Source organism: Neovison vison, chromosome 3 (genome assembly GCF_020171115.1).
Source record: "Neovison vison isolate M4711 chromosome 3, ASM_NN_V1, whole genome shotgun sequence".
Lineage (NCBI taxonomy): Eukaryota > Metazoa > Chordata > Mammalia > Carnivora > Mustelidae > Neogale > Neogale vison.
The window spans coordinates 232,516,737-232,536,921 of record NC_058093.1 but is presented as its reverse complement, the minus strand read 5'-3'; the positions used below and the strand labels follow the sequence as shown (position 1 = coordinate 232,536,921).

Sequence of the window (20,185 nt, the reverse complement as noted above, 5' to 3'; positions counted from 1 at the left end):
TAGGGGGGTTGGGGAAGAGTGTGTGTCATTTATAGCAAGCCAGTAAGACTTCTAATTAAAAGTTATAGGCCCGGTGCAGGGACATGAGAGCTTTAGTCGTCTACCTGCAGGAAGGAGCAGATCTGTTTCGTCAGCTCCAGCAGGCTCTCCTCGCCCTGGTGCAGGGTCCGGGTGATGGCCACGTGGAGCCACTCTCTCACTGTCTGCGAGCTGCCCTGGTAGAAGAGGTCTGTGGCTGAGCAGTTCTGGGAGTGGACGCAATGCTGCAGAGACTGTGCCAGGAGGATGGAGCTGGAGCTGATGGTGCCATCTGCGGCCAGGAAAGGAAACCTGAGTTTGCCGGGACCACAGACGCCAATGGCAGGCAGACGTGGGTGAGAGCGAGCAGCCTTCCCGGAAAACCAGGATGGGGCAACTCGGACAGAGCGTCTCGGAGGAGACATTACTGATCAGATCCTGCAGGCTGGGAGGTTGGGGGCTGGGGTTCGCATCAGCGGTCTAAATTTTTCCTTTCTTTTAAGCAACAAAACTGTTCCTAAAATCAAATCTGAAGTGGCGGCCTCAGGTCTATGGAACAGAAATGGAGCTTCTGGGATGCAGGGGTTCCCAGAGCCTGATCTACTCATGTGCCCGGGCTCCTCCCGAGCTGCCCCGAGGAGCTGCTGGGGAGTGCGTAAAGCCAGTGTGAGGTCATTATGGCAAAGCTTCTTCCACAAACGCTTTAAAGCTGTCCAGATGTTTTGGAGCCTCTAAGTTCTTGGGGGTGGGTCAGGGGACCCCAGCACACTCACGCTCACTAGGACCTCCACAGCTGGCATATGCCTGCTGGGCCTTGAGGGCCGTCTGCCCTCTCACCTTGTCCTCCTGTCTTAGTTGCTGGGAGGCCAAGGGGAGGCTGAGGTGCTGGGGGAAGACAGAGGCGCCCCTTGGTCTGGGGCTGGGCTAAGCAGGTTCGTTGCTTGGCATTCACCAGAAGCCTCGCCAAGGGCCCCAACGTTAGGAGATACACACAGCCTGGCCCACCGAAACAGCTCCACCGGAAGTCACAATGAACCAATGAGGCCGGCTGTGGAGGAGCTTGGTAAAAGGTACATTCTCGGTCTAACACTGTTAGCACAGTAGGTAGCAAGTCAGTCTCCTAAAAGGTACATTTTCCTTTCTGAGCAAGGCCTGTGACAATGACTGTGGCCACAGGACAGTGACAGGACTTCCTAAGTGATGCTTAAATTTCCCTTGATCCACAACTTGGTCGGGATGCTCAGTGAGTGCTTAGCAGGTCAAGGACTAAACAGGTCACGTAGCATACTTCCATTTTTTAAAACGAGCAAGTGCTGCCCAGATCATTGCGACTCTTTAGGGCCATTTACACCAGCTGAAGGCCTGTGTCACGCGGAGAGCGAGTCCCTCACCCCCAGTCTCCTGCCTGGGGTTGGGCTGGCGCTTAGAGCCGCCCCACCCCGAGCTGTTGTCACTAGGCCAGCCAGAAGCCAAGGCTCACCTGGGAGGGGAGGGGCCAGGAGCTGATTGGACAGCAGCTGCAGGTGCTCCAGGGTGATGTCCCGGATGGCGGGGATGTGGAAGAGGCGGGTGAACAAGTGCGGCAGCTTCGGGGCGAAGATGTTGAGCAGGGCCACGCGGCAGTACAGCCGGGCCAGCGCCGCCTCACACCGCAGCAGCTCTCTGCAGGGAAAGCGGGAGACGCGCTAAGCGCCGGGGCTCGGGCCGGGCCACAGGCCTCTCTTCTGGCCCTGGAATCTGCACGCCAACCTAGTCATTTCGGTCTTAAATAAAAAGTCATGTTTAAATATGTTTGGATTTTCTCTACTCAGAAACCACCGTGGAAAACCAGAGAATCCACACAAAACTTCTACGTGTATGTTCACACAAGCATTACTTGGGAGTGGCCCAAACTGGAAACAGCGCAATGTCCATCAAGTGAGGAAAGGTAAATGCACACACTGGAACATTCGTCAGCAGTAAGGACGAAGTGCCAGAACCTGCTACGCCATGGATCGACCTTGAAGACATTGTGCCAAGAAAAAGAGGCCAGACACGAAGGACCCCACAATACGTGGTTCCATCCACACAGGCTGTCCAGAATCAAGCAAATCCATAGAAACGGGACAAAGCTGAACTAGAGGAGAGAAGGGGCACAGGGTTTCTCCTTTATGGGATGAAAATGTTTTAAAAGTGATTGTGGTGAAGACCGTACATATCTGTGTATATATACTAAACACCCCCGATTCGTATGCTTTAAATGGGTGAGCTACACGGTCTGGAAACCACAGCTCACTAAAGTGCATATAAAACATTCACCGTGAACACTTTGTGTGATGAATTTCTGAAGTAATTAGCATTTACCTTGAATAATAGCTCATTAGTGACTAAACGGGTCTCATTTAGAATTGCATCTCTTGGGGGCACCTGGGTGGCTCAGTGGGTTAAAGCCTCTGACTCAGGCTCAGGTCATGGAATTGAGGCCCTATCAGGCTCTCTGTTCAGCATGGAGCCTGTCCCCCACCCCCCCGCCTGCCTCTCTTCCTACATGTGATCTCTGTCTAATAAATAAATAAAATCTTAAAAAAAAAAAAAAAAAAAAGAACTGCATCTCTTGGCAAATGATCTAATCCCAAGCATAGGAGAGGCTCCCTGTATTTCTTCAACTAATCATCATTATTAAAAATTCTCCTGGGGCGCCTGGGTGGCTCAGTGGGTTAAGCCGCTGCCTTCGGCTCAGGTCATGATCTCAGGGTCCTGGGATCGAGTCCCGCATCGGGCTCTCTGTTCAGCTGGGAGCCTGCTTCCTCCTCTCTCTCTGCCTGCCTCTCTGCCTACTTGTGGTCTCTCTCTGTCAAATAAATAAATAAAATCTTTAAAAAAAAAAAAAATTCTCCTGGCATTAGCAAAGGAAACAGTCAACAAAACCAAAAGACAACTGACAGAATAGGAGAAGACAGTCACAAACGACATATTAGATAAAGGGCTAGTATCCAAAATCTATAAAGAACTTATCAAACTCAACACCCAAAGAACAAGTAATCCACTCAAGAAATGGGCAGAGGACATGAACAGACATTTCTGCAAAGAAGACATCTAAATGGCCAACACACACGTGAAAAAGTGCTCAACACCACTGAACATCAGGGAAATACAAATCAAAAGCACAGTGAGATACCACCTCACACCAATCGGAATGGCTAAAATTAACAAGTCAGGAAATGACAGATGCTGGCAAGGACGCGGAGAAAGGGGAACCCTTTCTGTTGGAGGAAATGCAAGCTGGTGCAGCCGCTCTGAAAAACTACATGGAGGTTCCTCAGAAAGTCGAAAATAGAGCTACCCTATGACCCAGCAATGGCACTACTAGGTATTTACCCTAAAGATACAAATGTAGTGATCCGAAGGGGGCACCTGCTCCCCAGTGTTTATAGCAGTGATGTCCACGATAGCCAAACTATGGAAAGAACCTAGATGTCCAACTACAGATGAATGGATAAGAAAGATGTGGTATATATACACAGTGGAATATTACGCAGCCATCAAAAAAATGAAATCTTGCCATTTGCAATGGTGTGGATGGAACTAGAGGGTATTATGCTGAGTGAAATAGGTCAATCAGAGAAGGACAATTATCATATGATCTCTCTGATATGAGGAATCTTTTTTTTAAAAAGATTTTATTTATTTATTTGACAGAGAACACAAGTAGGCAGAGAGGCAGGCAGAGAGAGAGAGAGAGAGAGAGAGAGAAAGAGAAGCAGGCTCTGCACTGAGCAGAGAGCCCAATGCGGGGCTCGATCCCAGGACCCTGGGATCATGACCTGGGCTGAAGGCAGAGGCTTTAACCCGCTGAGCCACCCAGGCGCCCCTGATATGAGGAATCTTGAGAGGCAGGGAGGGTGGGTCGTGGAGGGTAGGGAGGGAAAAAAAAATGAAACAAGATGGATCAGGAGGGAAACAAACCGTAAGAAACTCTTAATCTTGCGAAACAAACTGAGGGTTGCTGGGGGGAGGGAGAGGGTGGTTGGGTTATGGACATTGGGGGAGGGTATGTGCTATGGTGAGTGCTGTGAATTGTTTAAGACCGATGATTCGCAGACCCGTACCCCTGGGGCAAATAATACATTATATGTCAATATAAAAAAATTCTCCTGGTATTAAGCACTTAACTAAAAAGGCAAGTTAGAAGCAGCCCTATTGTCTCTAAAAAGTCTAGGTTTAAAACCCACTTGGGGGGTGCCTGGGTGGCTCGGTGGGTTGAGTCGCTGCCTTCGGCTCAGGTCATGATCTCGGGTCCTGGGATCGATCCCCGCATCGGGCTCTCTGCTCAGCGGGGAGCCTGCTTCCCTCTCTCTCTCTCTCTCTCTCTCTCTCTGCCTGCCTCTCTGCCTACTTGTGATCTCTCTCTATCAAATAAATAAATAAAATCTTAAAAAAAAAAAAACCAAAAACAAACAAACAAAAAAAACCCACTTGGACCCATCAGGGCTCACCCTGTAGTGCCTACTGATCTGAATTAAATGTAACGCTGGTCTACCCTAACTCAAATCTGGGCATAACGGTAACTAAAGAAGCCACATAAGGCCTGGTGAGTTTGTATAGCTGTGAAGACAAACACAGCTGAGATGCTGCATTTAGGTCGTTTCTTTCTCCTCTCCACCAGCCTGGAATATTCTTACGCTGGACTTTAAAACAAACCACCTCTACCTGCCTGTCTCCTCCCTCCGCGGAGGTCGGTTTGCTGAGTGCACGGGCACCGCTCAGAGGGGTCGGGCCAGCAACACAGAGGAGGTTGGAATAAAAGCCCTCACTGACTCCCTGCAGCTTCGTCCTCAGGTTTCGGGGCCGCAGCTGGGGTGAGACTATTTCGGGCCTGCCCAGTAGTCCCTGCTCTGTCCCTGCAGACTGTTAATGCCTCTGAGGCTACTGCTGAACCGTCTACCGCTCTAAGTCCTCTCCCAGCCACGTGAGCGCCTTAGGAGGAGCACACTGCTGAGGGTATCTGTACTGTGGTGAGAAATCCAGCCACTTTCTTGATCAAACAAACCCGTGGGGCAGACTTCTTAGTTCTCCTGACACCGAGATCACCACCATAATCCCAAGAATAAATGTCCTACATCGACAGCCTGATTGTAACTTTACCAAGTGCTTTCTTGCCTTCTCGCTCAGCTGCTAATCAAAGGTCATTAAGTTACATCTATCAGAGCCATTTGCTAAAAATACAACTTGCTTATGAAATAAAGCTTTAAAAACTTCTAGGACTATTGTATTGATATTCAAGCCTGTATGTTCTGGGATCCCTTTCAACAGATACTGTGAGTCTACAACTTGAGCCAGCGTCCCGATCAGACAATGGGAGGCTCTGGCGAAGAATGAGACAGAGTCTCTGCTTTAGGGAACCTCACAGTCTAGGAGGAAGAAACACAACACAGTAAATAAAGTAAACCAAACTCGCACAAACTCGCAGGCAAGAACATCAGGTCCTAGAGAGGAAGTGAGATGGGGCGCTAGGACAACGTGTGGCTTCATGCTCACGTTAGCTGGGGAGGCAAAGCCCTCTCTGCAAAGGCAACATAGTGAGATCTGAATGACAAGAATGAGACAGGCACGCAAAGTTCAGGGTAAAGGGAAGAGCAGGCGCAGAGACCCCATGGAGGACACGAGCATTGTGTGTGAGAGACGCGGAAAGGCCAGCACCGCTGACAGAGTACATGGAGAAGCAGAGACTTGGGGGCCCAGGCAGGGCTTTCACGAGTCAGGTTAATGGTTTGAATTCTACTCCAAGGGAAATGGAAAGCCATGGCAGGTGTGGATTAGAGGAGAGAGACAATCCACAGAGGGCAGGCACGTGCTTCCTTAGAGACCTCCGCCCAGTGCTAGGCACAAAGCACGCGCTCAGGAGTAAACACTTTGTTTGCTCAATGGAGAGATGAGCTGGCTGCTCCCACCAGGCCTGGACATCCTCTTTGTTACCTCTTCTGGACTGGCTTTAATCTTTACAGCTTTTCCACTCTCTTCTGGATCTCCAGCCGCCCCCCTCCCTCCCCTGAAGCTCACAGCAGAGAACCTGTAGCAGAGGTGGGGGGACACCAGATCGCACATTTCTTCCCAAACCCTGCCATTTTGCTGTTACTTTACTAGCTTCCATCTCTCTAACTCGCAGCTTTGAAGGAAAAGCTTGTCAATGACAAGTGGTACATGTGGTAGAGACATAGTAAGCGCACTTCTGTGATCCACTAGAAAGAAGGGCTCAGTCTTACCTGTGAATCTGAAGGTTGGTATTGTCCAGCGTGACCAGCCCATTGGTGGCCGTCCTTCGGTAACCTGCCGGGGGCCTCTCCAGCATATCAATAGGGTACCAGTACCGGACCAGCACGCCTTCACTTCGGAGGTACGTTTCTACCTGCACTAACTCATTTACCTACAACAGTTAAAGAAACGGTCTACTTGACTTTTTGGGCACTGACTTTTCCCCAAGTTTTAAAATATATATGTATATATATCAAAGTTTCACGGTAATAAATGTTAGTTTCACATCATTGAATCTCTAAGAGGTCAAAGACATGTGGTTAATATTAACAGTGTGTTTAGTGTTTTCATACTGGTTTTCAAATTTTAACTGGTATGTAATCATGAATTAGAAATTTAAGACAGGGGCGCCTGGGTGGCTCGGTTGGTTAAGTATCAGAATCTAGTTTTGGCTCAGGGCCTGTTCTCAGGGTTGTGGTAATGAGCCCTGTAATGGGCTCCTTGATCGGCATGGAGCCTGCTTAAGATTTTCTCTCTCCCTCTGGCCTTCCCCCAACTCTAATAAAAATTAAAAAAAAAAAATTAAAGACAACAGGGCTATATTTCAGTCACAATTCAGTGCATATTGTTTTATGTTCACTGTTTTTATGCTGACAACTCTGTAAAAGCATGGGGTGCCTGGGTGGCTTGGACAGGTTAGGCGTCTAACTCTTGATTTTGGCTTGGGTCGTGATCTCAGGGTCGAGGGACTGAGCTCCACGTTGGTAAAAGAATCAAACTATTTGAGAAATAACAGAATTATTTTAATAAATTTTCTATTTTTCTAATTTATACTTGCACATATTTCCACTGCTGAGAAACATGGTCAGTTATATACTTTCTGATAACCAGGATCAGAAGTTTATATCAGAAGGCAGTAGGAAATTAATAGTATTACTAATGGAATTTTCTATTTAAATGTTCACCTTAGTAAGCCACCAGTCAATAACCTCTCTTAAAAACTTAATGATTCAGGGTGCCTGGTGGCTCAGTTGGTTAAGTAACTGCCATCGGCTCAGGTCATGATTCTGGAGTCCCAGGATCGAGTCCCACATCGGGCTCCCAGCTCCAAGGGGAGTCTGCTTCTCCCTCTGACCTACTCCCCTCTCATGCTCTCCCACTGTCTCTCTCTCAAATAAATAAATAAAATCTTAAAAAAAATTTTAATGATTCAAGGGGCGCCTGGGAGCTCAGTCATTTGACTGTCCAACTCTTGGTTTCGTCTCGGGTCATGATCTCAGGGTTTAGCTCGAGCTTCACGTCAGGCTCTGTGTTCAGCAAGTAGTCTGCTTGAGATTCTATCCCTTCTCCCTTGGCCCCTCCCTACTGCTCCCATGCTTGCACTATCTTTCTCAAATACATTGAAATCTTTTAAAAAATTAATGATTCATAATTAAGTTTGGGTGAAATGGAGTCAGTAAAAATGTAAAGCTTTCCATTTCACACCATTAATGGTACCTAACATGACCTGCTGCTTTATCTCTGTCTGGACAGATTCTAGTTTATCTATGAGGCAACAGATCCTTTTTCATCAGAGACTCTTAGGTTTGAACTATGTATAGGTTCATCAGCTTTTCTCAACCAGGAAACTTCTCACATGCCAGCACGTGCATGAGACCTTAGGATCGTGGAGTCATCACTTTCACAAAGGACCCTATTTTCAAAAGAAAGCTTTGGCTTTGTCCGGATGCATTTTCTGTTCCTTTTTTCCCCACCTATAACACGCCCACCCCCAACTGGAGCACACCATGGGTTTCACACACTTGCGCTGCATACTGGAAAACCGAGGCTGGGAGAACCAGCAAGATGATGTAATCAAAATCATAAAACTATTTCTTTTACCTGTGTCTGTAAAGGTCATGCCAACCATCCATTTATCAAGGACCACGGGAGAATGCTCCTGAGACTTGGGTAGGAAGAATGGAGGGATGGCCTGAACATGGCTGACAAAATGACGCCAAAGGCAGCATGGTCTGAAGGGGGCTGACAGCACAGCACAGCATTAAGAGCTTATCGTCATCTATCATCAGCCCTGACCTGGCCCACGAGAAAACCTCAGGAAAGCCTTTTGGTGTGAGCAGTTAGCTCACTTTCTTCATCCCTAATCTGAAGAATAATCCATCTGCATGATCGGGTTTTTTTAAAAGATTTATTTTTTTAATTTGAAAGAGAGCAAACATGAGCACGGGGCGGAGACAAGCAGATTCCCCCCACTGAGCAGGGAGCCCAGTGCTGGGTTCGATCCTAGGACCCTAAGATCATGACCTGAGCCGAAAGCAAACACTTAACCCAACTGAGCCACCCAGGTGTCCCTGTATGATCGCTTTTTAAGGCACAGGGAAACTGAGCACGAACGTCTCAGTGTATATAAAAGACTGTTTACTCACTGAATCAACATCTAAGACAACTCCATGAAGCCCAAAGGTTTTCAGCATCCCCCGGATGGCGAATTTTGGCAGAGCAGTTCCCACAGTACTGCTGGCTACGTTGTTGCTGTCGGGAGAGCGGGTTACTACCGTGAGGCCTGAGGAGGACAGAAGGAGAAGTTTTTTCAGAAGCAAGTACCATTATCAAATTGGGACCCTATATTTTAGAGCCTAAAATATCTCTACAGCATCTAACAATACCTCAGTTTAGTTGTAACTAAAAAAGGTACAAAGGTCAGTCTTGAAGATCGTATAACAAAACATTGTGAGAACTCTCATAATAAAAACCAAATAAGCCAACTAAAAAAATTGACAAGGGATTCGAATAAACATTTCTCCAAAGATAAATGAAGATACTCATGAAAAGATGTTCCATGTCATTAGTCATTAGGGACACAAGCCCAAGCCACAATAAGACCCCACTTCACACCCACTGGGATGACTATAATCTAACCAACAGAGAGTAGTAAGTGTTGGCGAGGATATGGAGAAAATGGAAGCTGTATACACTTCCGGTGGGAATGTAAAATGGTGCACTTTGGAAAATCGTCTGGCAGTTCCTCAAAAAGTTCAACTTGTCATAGGACCCAGCAATCCCACTCCTACATATCTACCCAAGAGAAAGGAAAACACATATTCACAGCTGCATTACTCATAACAGCCTGAAGTTAGAAACAACCCAAGTGTCCATCATTTGATCAGTGAAAAAATGGGTTACCACCCGCACACTGGAGTATTATCTCGCCATAAAAAGAAACAAAGTACTAACACATGCTACAACATGTGTGTACCTTGAAAGACTGCGCTGTATGAAAGAGGCCAGACCCAAAGATCCCCTGTTGTAGGATTCCATTCATAGGAAATGTCCGGAAGAGGCAAGTCCATAGGGACAAAAAGTAAATTAATGGGGCTCAAGGAAAGGAGAAATGGTTGGGGTACAGGAGCTCTTTTTGGAGGATGAAAATATTCTGGAATTAGAGGCAATGGTTTGGCGGTTATACAACCTTGTGAATCTACTAAAGACTGAATTGTATCCTTTAAGAGGGTAGATTTTATGGTATGCAAATTATATCTAAAAAAGAAAAAGAGAATGAAAATATATATTTCTGCTTCTGTTCCTGATGTTCTCATATCATTGTTAAGGTCTGATAATGAGTGGTTTCCAGTTTTCTTTCTTGTGCTTTTCTGTAATTTCATTTCCTCAAAAAATGCAATAGATTTTTAATCAAAAAAATAAACATGTTCTATTAAAATTCTAAAAAAGCAGTGCAACCACACATTCGTGGTTCTAGCTCAGTAGCCCTGACCTAAGCTGGGAGGCCTATCTGGACCCCTTGCCACCCATGCCCCGTTTCTTCCTCTGCCCCAGTACCCCGTCTCACTCTGTGGATGCCAGCGAGCTCACACAGGAATGTACAGGCGGCCACTGGAAGCCACACAAGCTTTAGGCCTCACAGAGGAGAGGCTGAGAGAGGTCCTGTCATTCCACAAAAGGAGAGTCACCTCAGGCGAGCTCAAAGTTCACTCAAAGTGAACACCCAACCCCTCATTCCACAGGAAGCTTCACAGATGAAGTAGGAGGGAAAACAGAACCTTTTCGAACTTTATCAATTGTGAACTTGTTTGCTTCGTCTTTAATGTCTTCAATGGTGGGAAGATACAGGTCTCTTGGGATACCGCCGTTCTCCTCGTAGAGAAATTCAACCGTCTGTCGGGCAATGTCCACCATACCTAAAAAAATATGACTGCACTGGTAACTCTCCGAAGAGTACATGGTCTTCGGATCAACCATAACACTGACTCATACTGAGAACGACGAGTTAAGAGAATCCTTCAAACACCGTCCACAGGTACAGAGCCTTTTGGGGAAGGTAATTATGGGGGTCTAGCAACTTTCAAACACTCGATGCCCTACTTGTTGGAACCCTTCAAATTTCTCCCTCAGAAACACAAGCATATGTGTGTAAAGATCCATGAGCAGTCCCTGAAGCACCGCTCAGAAATCCCCAAATGGAGACGAGGAAAATATTCAGCAATACAGAATGGTTAAAAATCATGGGACGCTATTATACAGTCATTTCATTTCCCAAGTAGAGGACAAACGGAGGGTAACAAGTGAGGGAAGGGTTGCTTCTTACTTTGTACATTTTTGTACTGTGTGATTTTTACAGCAAACGCATGTTGCTTAAGACACACAGAGCTCCACCAACTTCTCCTACCCAGCACTGGAACTGGCTGTGTTCTTCCTTCCCAAGGGAGAACACATCGTTACGTTCACCAGCAGCAACCATTATCAATTAATAAATGCAGTCGACACATGTCCCTGAAAAGACGGCCCTGCAGGGCGCACGGGGAGGTGGGGTACAACGTCTCCACCTGCCAGTGCGGCCGTAGCTCCCACGCTGCATGGGTTCAGACACGGGGGCGGCCACAGGCGCTGCCATGCAGGCCGATGGCCTGCACGCCCGTCTCCCACTCCTTTACATGCTGGCCTTGCTGGAGGGAAAAGGCACAGCAATTTTCAGAGCACACTTTAGAAGGAGGAGGCTGCAATTAGAGAAGGATGCCTGGAGAAAGAACTGTCAGAGAGAACAGAGGTGTGGCCTGATACTGGAAGATGATGGAAAAATCATCTTTGCAACATTTTCCAAAGGAACGGGGGACAGGAGAACAAATCCTCTGCTGTCGACCCAGCAGGAATCCAGGAACACGGGAAGGATGCCGAGTTCAACCACGCTCAGGACAGTGGTGGGGTCAGTAACCTTCCTTGGGGACTGGACAACAGGAGGCTGCTCTACCTCACGGGGGTGGCCCTTTGGGGACCACGAGCCATCCCCCAGCCTCCTTTTCATCTCTGCCACGGCTACAATGAAGATTCAAAAGGTAAATGTTTTAGGTTTAAATTAATTTGGTTCACATGACTAGTCACAGCACAGAGACGGATTCCCAGAGAATGCCTTGGCAAGAGGCCACATTAGGGGCTGGAGGCCCGTCTGGGGGACTCATTGGTCTCCCTCTGGTCCAGGGCCACTTTTGGATGATCAGATTCTCTGCTGTGCTGTCTATACCTTCCCCTAACCACACTGGGAGCAGAAAAAGAGGAGGCACCCTTGGCCACAGATGCTGAGGATGGCTCTGGCACCAAAGGGGAAAAGAGAAGAAATCCTAATGTAAGCAGAACCTGTATCAAAATAAAGGCAAAGCAACCAACGATCACATACAGGGGCTTTCCACCTGCACACTGTAAATTCTCTCCCCCCTTTCTTACTCTCCCCAAAGCGGTAAGAAGCAGCAGCGCCCCTGAAAACAGTGCTTTATGGTTCTCAGTGGAAGCCAGATGTCAGCCCGTCAGCTCGTGATCTCCACTCAAATAGCAGGTTGTCAGAGAAGCCACGCGAGACTGGCCCGGCCAAGCTACACACGTGCCGGACCCTGATCTACCGCGCAGCCCCGACCACAGGTCACCTGCCATGGCCCACTGGGTGTTTCCCTCGCCAGGGGCCCGTCGCCCAGGAGGCAGGCTGACTGCAGGGACAGGTAAGTGGATGAACGGTTGGCTCAAGACATGCCACCGCATCGAAGGCCTCCTGACGCTGAAGCCTGCACTGCGTGGGTGCCTGGAGGCGGGAGGCAGTGCACCTGCCATTGCATTAAGTTAGAGTTGTTACAACCTGAGAGAAGGTCTGTTCTGCCCTCCAACAAAGCACACGAGGGCATTTCCTCTCAGATGCTGAAAACAGATGGGGAAGAGCAAACTCTCTCTGGGATCTACTACATTGAATTGTGTTGCTCCTTTGCTTACCACCTCCCAGTGGCTTCTCATCTTGCAGAGAATAAAATCCAAAGTTCTCACGTGCCCGACGCTTTTCCCTGCCCCCTGCCTCATGCTCTCCCACCAAGGGTCTTCCTAATGTCGTTCCCTTTGTCTCAAACTCAAGAATAGAGAAGATTTACTACTTATCTGCCCCAGAACTGGGTTGGCAGCTGAACCCGGGCTCTGACAAGAGTAGGAAGCAATCCTGCCATGTCACGGGAGGTGTGGCTATGCCCACAGGTTAAGTTTAAACAAGATCATTTCACTGTCATACGCCTCAGCTTCGGGGATAGAAAGCATGAAAGTAAGTAAGTAAAAATCAAACCATACATTTACACAAGCTGATTCAGTCCTAGTGCCAACATGGGAGAAAAGTAATCACTGGATATCTGGGACTTGGCATATTAATTGGCCAAAAAATGAAGGTCTAGTGGGGACTTTCCTTTTTATTTGGTCCTAAGCTCAGGACAAGCTCAAAGAGGAGCAAGGTGCTGACATAGGACAAAAATGAGAAACTTCTCACACATATCCCTGAGACCCCACGTTTGGGGGAAAAAAGCAGGTGCTTCACAAGATAAGGAAAATCCTCAAAACAGAAATTAGCTACCTGCACTCAAGACTCACGAATAGTCCACTGTCTGGGGGTCAAACTTCGCATTATTCTTTGCTAGAGAAACTATGCTCATGGAAGAAAAATACCACCATCATTACCACAGTGCCATCTAGAACCATATTAACTGAACACTTACTCTGTGCCAGGCACTGTTCCTAGGAGCTTTACCTGTGTTAAAGCAGTTATTTCTCATATCCATAAAGGTGGTCACCATCACTGATTTCCGTGTTAAAGGGGAGGAAAGCCCAGCATGCTTCAGTAACTGTCCCAAGGTCAGACAGACAGCAAATAGCATAGCTGTAACTTGAGACCCCAAATTATTAACCCCCAGGCCATCCAAGTTTCCAGTACAACCATTTCAGCAGCCCATCAACCCAAACATGGAGTTAAGCTGACATGCAAAGAAAAGGCTGGCAATGGAAGCCGAAGAGCACAGAGCTCAGGAAAGGACAGGCAGAGGATAAGGTTAGGTCTGGCCTGACGTTAGATGAGCCCCTCTTTCCTGATTTATGACTAGGTTTCATCTAAGCACAGCTTAAGTCATGATGTAGCTCACAAGGAAAGCGCAAAGCACCAGACCTAGTTGTAAAGCACCCTTGATCTGGTCCAGGCCGGACTTCCGCTCTGCCTCATTGCGGAAGCGTCTTCGGATGGTAGGGAACACCTTGGTCTCCCAGGCTTTCACCAGTAGGGCGTAGTGGTCCTCCTAGAAGAGAAGGCAAAGGCATGAACTGAGAAGCACCTCGTGTGGGCGTCAGCCCTTCCCTGACCTACACATCTCACCTACTCCAAGGCCGGCAGCAGAATCACACCTTTAGATGCCAGGGCAGGCAACAGCCCCGACTGTGGCGAGCCCTCTGAAGCCCAGTAAGCCTCCACACGGTCCCTGACCCAGTGCTGAATCGCTAGCAGGGTACTCCATTTCTCCCACACCCAGATCAGTACTGGGCCCAAGAGCTTAGCAGGTACTGCTACTGATATGTGGTTTCAAAGATGAATGTTCCAGAGCTACTGTTCAAACTCAGGGACATAACTGGAAATGTCCCCACTCCAGCCTTGCACCCTCAGATCAAAATCATTCCTAGTGGCTCATCCGGTCACCAGGGAGCCGCGCGAGCGCCATGGGCCTTGTACCTGGGGAACATCGTCATCATCCTCGTCATCACTTTCGTCGTCTGCAATGGGAGGTGGGTGGGGGTCTGGGCCCGAGGTGATGAAATTCTCATAACTGAGTTCGACTTTATAATGACAGGAGGTGTCACTGTCATATTCTGCAACAGAGCACAGTGACAGTGAATTCTAGGCAAGAGCAGGCCAGAAAGATCATGAACTTCTCTCCCCCTTAGACAAACCAAAATCTCCTCATTTGTGAGAAAGACTCCTAGCACTTGAAGGGATTTTGAAGGAGCCATGGAGTAACTAATTGTGTGTCATGATCCTGATTCCGAAAATTGTTTCTATGGATAGAACTCATGCAATTCACAGAAAAATTTGGAAAGTTCTTCATCAGGAGAAAGAAGTAAACAGAATCATAAAACAGTCTGCAAAACCAAGCCAGTTATAGTCTGCACACACCTTTAGATCAGGAAGCCTGGTTTTATTTGACTATGAAATTTGCCAAATAATTAGGAGAGCTTTTTCATTGTGCACTAACACCTACCACCTAGATTCCACAATTAGTATTTTATCAGTCTTTGATGACCTCAGTTGTTCTTTTTAATGACCTCAGTTTTAAAACAACTTAAATAATTAATATTTTAAAAATAGAGGCAGCCACAAAATTCTGGAGCTTTTAGCCATCTTATAAAAAGTTGATAGTCTTTCCGGCTTGCATTTCCATGTGGCAATGCTCTGGCGGCACTGAGGAATGGCAGGCATCCTGGATGTGGGGAAATGTACCTTCTAGTCAGCAAAAGTACAGTGACCCCATCTCCTGTTCCCCGTTTTCTTTCACCGGGCCCATGAGAGCGAGTCCAGGTTGGCTGGGTTATGAATCAGCAGCGCCTGCATTCCCAGGAAGCAGTGGGGGCCCCGGGAGGCGGTGACTTACGCTGCTGAGCAGTGGCCACAGCGGCAATGCGGCACGGCGGCCCGTGAGTGCCCGGGTCGGACGCAATACTGGTGCCGGCGTCGTTGTCGCTATCAGATGCCATGGCGAAGGGCAGGGCCTCAAAGTTAGCGCTGATCTCCTCGGCCAGATCGGTGCACAGGTCGGCGGCGTTGCGGTGGGCCTGCCCTTCAGCATAGGCGAATGGACGGGAGCCAAAGTTAGCTCGAGTCTTGGTGTTCTGGGAAGGAGAGCAAATAGAGGATTTGAAAGGGGTTAGGTTTGTTTAGTTATTTAACACGCCAAGAAGAATGTCACTCAACATCAAACCAGAGGAAGGGCCCCAGCTCTGGGAGAGCATATGGAACGAGACAGAGGGGTCTGTGTAACTGCATGCCCTGGGGCTGAGACGGAGCCCTGCACAGGTTACTCTCCCAACCCTATGCTATTCAGACGGTGACCGTCCCTGTCCCCAACACTGTTCCTTCCTGCCTGATGCTGCCGCACAAGCTGCTCCCTTCACCGGGGACATGTTTCTCTGATTTTGCCAGTTAAGGCCAGTTAAGCCAGACCTGGCTCAAGCATTGCTTCTTCAAAGTAGTGGGGTCATGGTCAGATTGGCTTCCATAAAGCCTATGATCTGCAATCATACCATGATGGTTAATTTCACTGTCAGTTTGGCCACGGGATGCCAGACTAAACATTACTATGGGGTGTGTTTGTGAGGGTGCCTCCGGATGAGATGAGCATTTAAGTGTGGGTTCAGTAGAGTACAGATCGCCCTCCCCAGCGTGGTTGAACACCACCCAAATTCCTAAGGAGAACTCGTTTTCCTTCCCAGTAAGATTAACCTGCCTTTTTCTGAATGTGAACCACGGGCCACATCCCACCAGAGACGTCTTCAAGATACGGGGACAGGCGCTGCCCACAGTATGTGAAGTACACTCGGCCCTTGGCTGGCTGCCCCGGAGGAGGGGGGGTCCCCTCGGTTCTCTCCCAGCCAATTCCTGCCACGTCACCTACAGCAGAGAACGGGAAGGAGACATCTTGTTTTCCCTTTCACTGATCATTAAAGAAACTTCCAAACTGCAACCAGCATGATGAGGCCACATATCGACTATCTTTATTTATGCCACTAATTACATCTGAAAAAGGCCTGAAGTTATGTATTGCACTTGAGTAAATACAAAGTAACATAACAGAAATAATTGTAAAAAGAGAATGCAAACTATTCACAAGAAAATGCCTAGTGTCTAGGTTACACATTAAATGTAGCCTTTATTTTCCTGGCGGCCAAGACAAAAAGGGAAAACATTGGGTAGGATTTTTTTTTTTTAAATAGAGAAACAGAAGCTTTCCCCTTTTGACACATGGAAAATTACTTACGGCACAAAGATAAAAAGGTAGTATTTTCTCGGCAAGTTTGTGGAAGACTTAGAAATGGTCTTAATACTACAAAATCCAACCCACAATGTAAGCTAGAGGTACATGGTTAAGTCACTTTCTGTCCCACCAGCTACTTATATGTTTAAGGCATTTCTGTGGGAAGCGAAGACAAGCCAAGGTGCTTTCGGATGAGGAACTGAACAGGATAGAGCTCAGAGACCCAGAGGGGCGCACCCAGCACATGGGCGCTCTCGCGCTGGCTGTGCCAGGCACGTTGCTCACACGCGGGGCCATATGATTAGTCTCTCAGTGTGAACTCTTCACCAAGTGCATGGAGTTCTATGATTCTGCTTTTGATTACAGTCTTCTATGCTCCACATACCACTAGGATGGGCTTCCCAAAGCCTGAGGACTCATCACCGTTTCCTGTGGCATCTCCAGGGCCCAGAGAAGTACCTGGCACATGGGAGATGCCCAGCAAGTATGTACTGATGCATGGATACCAGGAGTGTTGGTACAGAGGCTAAGATGCTGCTGTAAAAAGTGAGTTCTTGATTCCTACCCAGATACATTTCTCTAGGAAGAGGGTGGCATGTTTGCCTGAGGTCCCGTGCAAAACTTTCTCAAACAGCAAACTGCGACTGTTTTGTGCTGGAAACATTTAAGTGCTCAGCTGAAATGTCCCAGTTTTGCTCCAGAAAATGCGAGAGCAGTAACTGCCGGGAAATTATCTCTAAGTCAAACTTGACCACTGCACTCCCTGGAAGGTGTAATTTAACAAGCAGCTCCCTAAGTGAAGCGATGGTAAAATCACCCCCAGCCAGCTGCGCAAGGTGACCTGATGGATCGAGTGACTTCTTATTCCCCATGTGAGCAGCCCAGACCATCTACCACGTAGGACAAGTTCAGGTTCCTCAGAAACAATGCGAGAATGTACTGTCTGAAACTACGTAGGCAACACGTCTGGGGGCTTCTGATGGCAAGAGGACAATGCCTACACTTTGCTCCTCTGCTAGAGCAGGAAGGACCGATCCCAGTTCACCCATACAGAGAAAGATACTTATTTGGAGGCTAAAAAGAAGAGGGAGGAGGGTTTTTATTGTTGTTTTAACTGAATCAACGGTCTACGTGACTCAAACTTCTGGGCAGATGTGTCGAAGCAGGACCAGATGTTTAGGCCCCCAAGAACAAAGTGTACAGCACGTTAGCTACGAAAAATGCATTCTGCAAGTTCCTCAGGGCTGGCGATAAACTTTTTTTTTTTTTAACCTATTTATCTGCTCATTAGTGAAAAGCTGACACAAGACTCAACTTCAAAGAGAAGCGAAAATCTCAGGTTTTTCTAAGGATGCAGGAACAGAAGCACATGGGATTCCCACCTTACCAAATGGAGGCTCTTATAATGGCCTCTGGAAAGGAGTGGTTTGGTGTAAACTAGCAGACAGCAAGGACGAGTACTTGGCTTTCACTAAAAGACAAATTGCCCATTTCCAGTTGCCAAGTTTCTTTACTTTGAAGCTATTTAGACAAAATCTTGGAACAACAGAAATAGACAGGTTGTTTAAAAAAATAAGCTCCCGCCACACTCACCAGGAGACAGAGTCACGTCCAAGCGCACGCTCTTCCACTGTAATAAACTGGAACCATTATAGTGCACGGCTCGGCCATTGCTAGGAAATCGAGCAAAGCAAAGTCAAAGCCAAGGCTGACTGGGCAACACAGAGGCAGTTAAGTAGTGAACAGGCTCAGGGACTTCAGTAGCATAGGAGTAATGACCAGAGCAACCCTAAGAGCTATTCTCTTTGCCTCAACTTGAATATATTTCCAACTGGTATTTTATACACTTTTGGAGGATGAGACTATAATATTATTTTAGTATTAAAACACTCACAACCACTACCTTTTTTTTTTTTTTTTTTTTTTTTTTTAGCAACAGCAATAGTAGCTACTTACTTATGGAAAAGACAAGTGCCCACTGGATTAGTCCAAGCCCCATCTCGTTTCTCTGCTTCTGTAGCGAAGCCAAAGGAAACAATTGGTCCTGTGTCGTCATCAGTATCTCCATAGGAAACAATTTCGATTTCCCAGTAAAAAGATGGGGCCTGAGGAAACACCAGAACCGGGCAGGCAATCAGAGGGCTCCAGCCGGGCCCTTGAAACTCGCTTTTTCTTTCAAAGATGAAGGAAATAGGCAAGAGATCGTGTGCTTTCTCACCTGAACGGGCAGTGATGAGGTGGCATAGATAAATGTGCCCCGGGGCAGACCACCCCCAGCGCTGGGGTCAGCCAGGAAGGTGACGGAAGTAAGGTGTGAGGAGAACATGCAGGCTCGGACGGGCGGGAACACTCGTGAGGGGCTCCAAGTGATCTCTTTGGGCTACAATGGGGGGAAAATGCCTCATTCAGTACGACTGCAAACACAAATTCCCTTAACTTCTCAAAGAAGAAAAATTTTTATCTAGTTGTATTATAATATAGGTTCACCTTTTAAGAATAGACCCTGTTTTTACAAAGGAAACTCTATTTAAAAAAAGGCAGTCTAAGGGCACTTGGGTGGCTCAGTTGGTTAAGCATTTGCTTTTGGCTCAGGTCATGATCCCAGGGTCCTGGGATTGGGCCCCGTGTCAGGCTCTTTGCTCAGCAGAGAGCCTGCTTCTCCCTCTCCCACTCCCCCTGGCTGTGTTCCCAGCCATCTCTCTCTCTGTTAGATAAATAAAATCTTTAAAAAAAGAAAGAAAGAAACTGGAGATGATGCAGATAGGCAACAAGAAAAGCCTGAGTGGGGAAATTGAGGCACAAGGGTACACTGGACTATTAAGTTTCTACTGATTGACATGGAAAGGCAGTCATCATCTATGGAGGCAGAAAAACTAGATGCAAAACAGTGTGAACAGCAGAGATTCGTTGTCATGCAAAAAATACAGGGATCCATCATGCCGTAACACTGACAACGCTAAATGGAGATGCTGACATTTCAGGTGACATTTTGCAACATTGTTGGTGCAACCATCACCACTATCAAATTTTAGAGTGTTTTTGTCCCTCTTAAGTCCCTACCTGTTAGCAGTCACTCCTCATTCCCCGCATCCCTGCCCTGCAAGTCTCTGGCAAGGACCCATCTGCCTTCTGTGTCTAGATCTGTCTGCTCTGGACATTTCAAATAGATGAGAACCCATAATACAAGGTCTTTTGTACCTGGCTTCTTTCACTCTGTAATTTCAGGGTTTATCCATATTGTGGCACAGATCACTACTTCATCACTTTATTTTTTCTTTTTGTTTTTTACTTCTTCACTTTTTTTTTGCATTTTTCTGCATATTTTTAAAAATTTTTAAATTTCTTTTCAGCGTAACAGTATTCATTGTTTTTGCACCACACCCAGTGCTCCATGCAAGCCGTGCCCTCTCTAATGCCCACCACCATTCCCCCAACCCCCCACCCCCTGCCCCTTCAAAACCCTCAGATTGTTTCTCAGAGTCCATAGTCTCTCATGGTTCACCTCCCCTTCCAATTTCCCTCAACTCCCTTCTCTCCATCTCCCCGTGTCCTCCATGCTATTTGTTATGCTCCACAAATAAATGAAACCATGTGATAATTGACTCTCTCTGCTT

At 47.3% G+C, this 20,185-nt stretch overlaps 1 protein-coding gene across 10 annotated transcripts in view; it reads right to left on the bottom strand.

The window, feature by feature from the left end:
- HECTD4 (HECT domain E3 ubiquitin protein ligase 4) overlaps positions 1-20,185 on the bottom strand; it is a 185,861-nt gene that overhangs the window by 27,078 nt on the left and 138,598 nt on the right. For all 10 annotated transcript variants that reach the window (XM_044244240.1, XM_044244242.1, XM_044244243.1 and 7 more), the window contains 12 exons: positions 18,790-18,951; positions 18,528-18,676; positions 18,165-18,244; positions 16,044-16,207; positions 15,192-15,429; positions 14,276-14,412; positions 13,721-13,847; positions 10,308-10,445; positions 8,676-8,812; positions 6,261-6,421; positions 1,499-1,680; positions 105-310 (listed from right to left, as the gene is read on the bottom strand). In XM_044244240.1, coding sequence (XP_044100175.1) covers positions 105-310; positions 1,499-1,680; positions 6,261-6,421; positions 8,676-8,812; positions 10,308-10,445; positions 13,721-13,847; positions 14,276-14,412; positions 15,192-15,429; positions 16,044-16,207; positions 18,165-18,244; positions 18,528-18,676; positions 18,790-18,951 — 1,881 coding nt within the window. The remainder of the gene's footprint in view (positions 1-104; positions 311-1,498; positions 1,681-6,260; positions 6,422-8,675; positions 8,813-10,307; positions 10,446-13,720; positions 13,848-14,275; positions 14,413-15,191; positions 15,430-16,043; positions 16,208-18,164; positions 18,245-18,527; positions 18,677-18,789; positions 18,952-20,185) is intronic.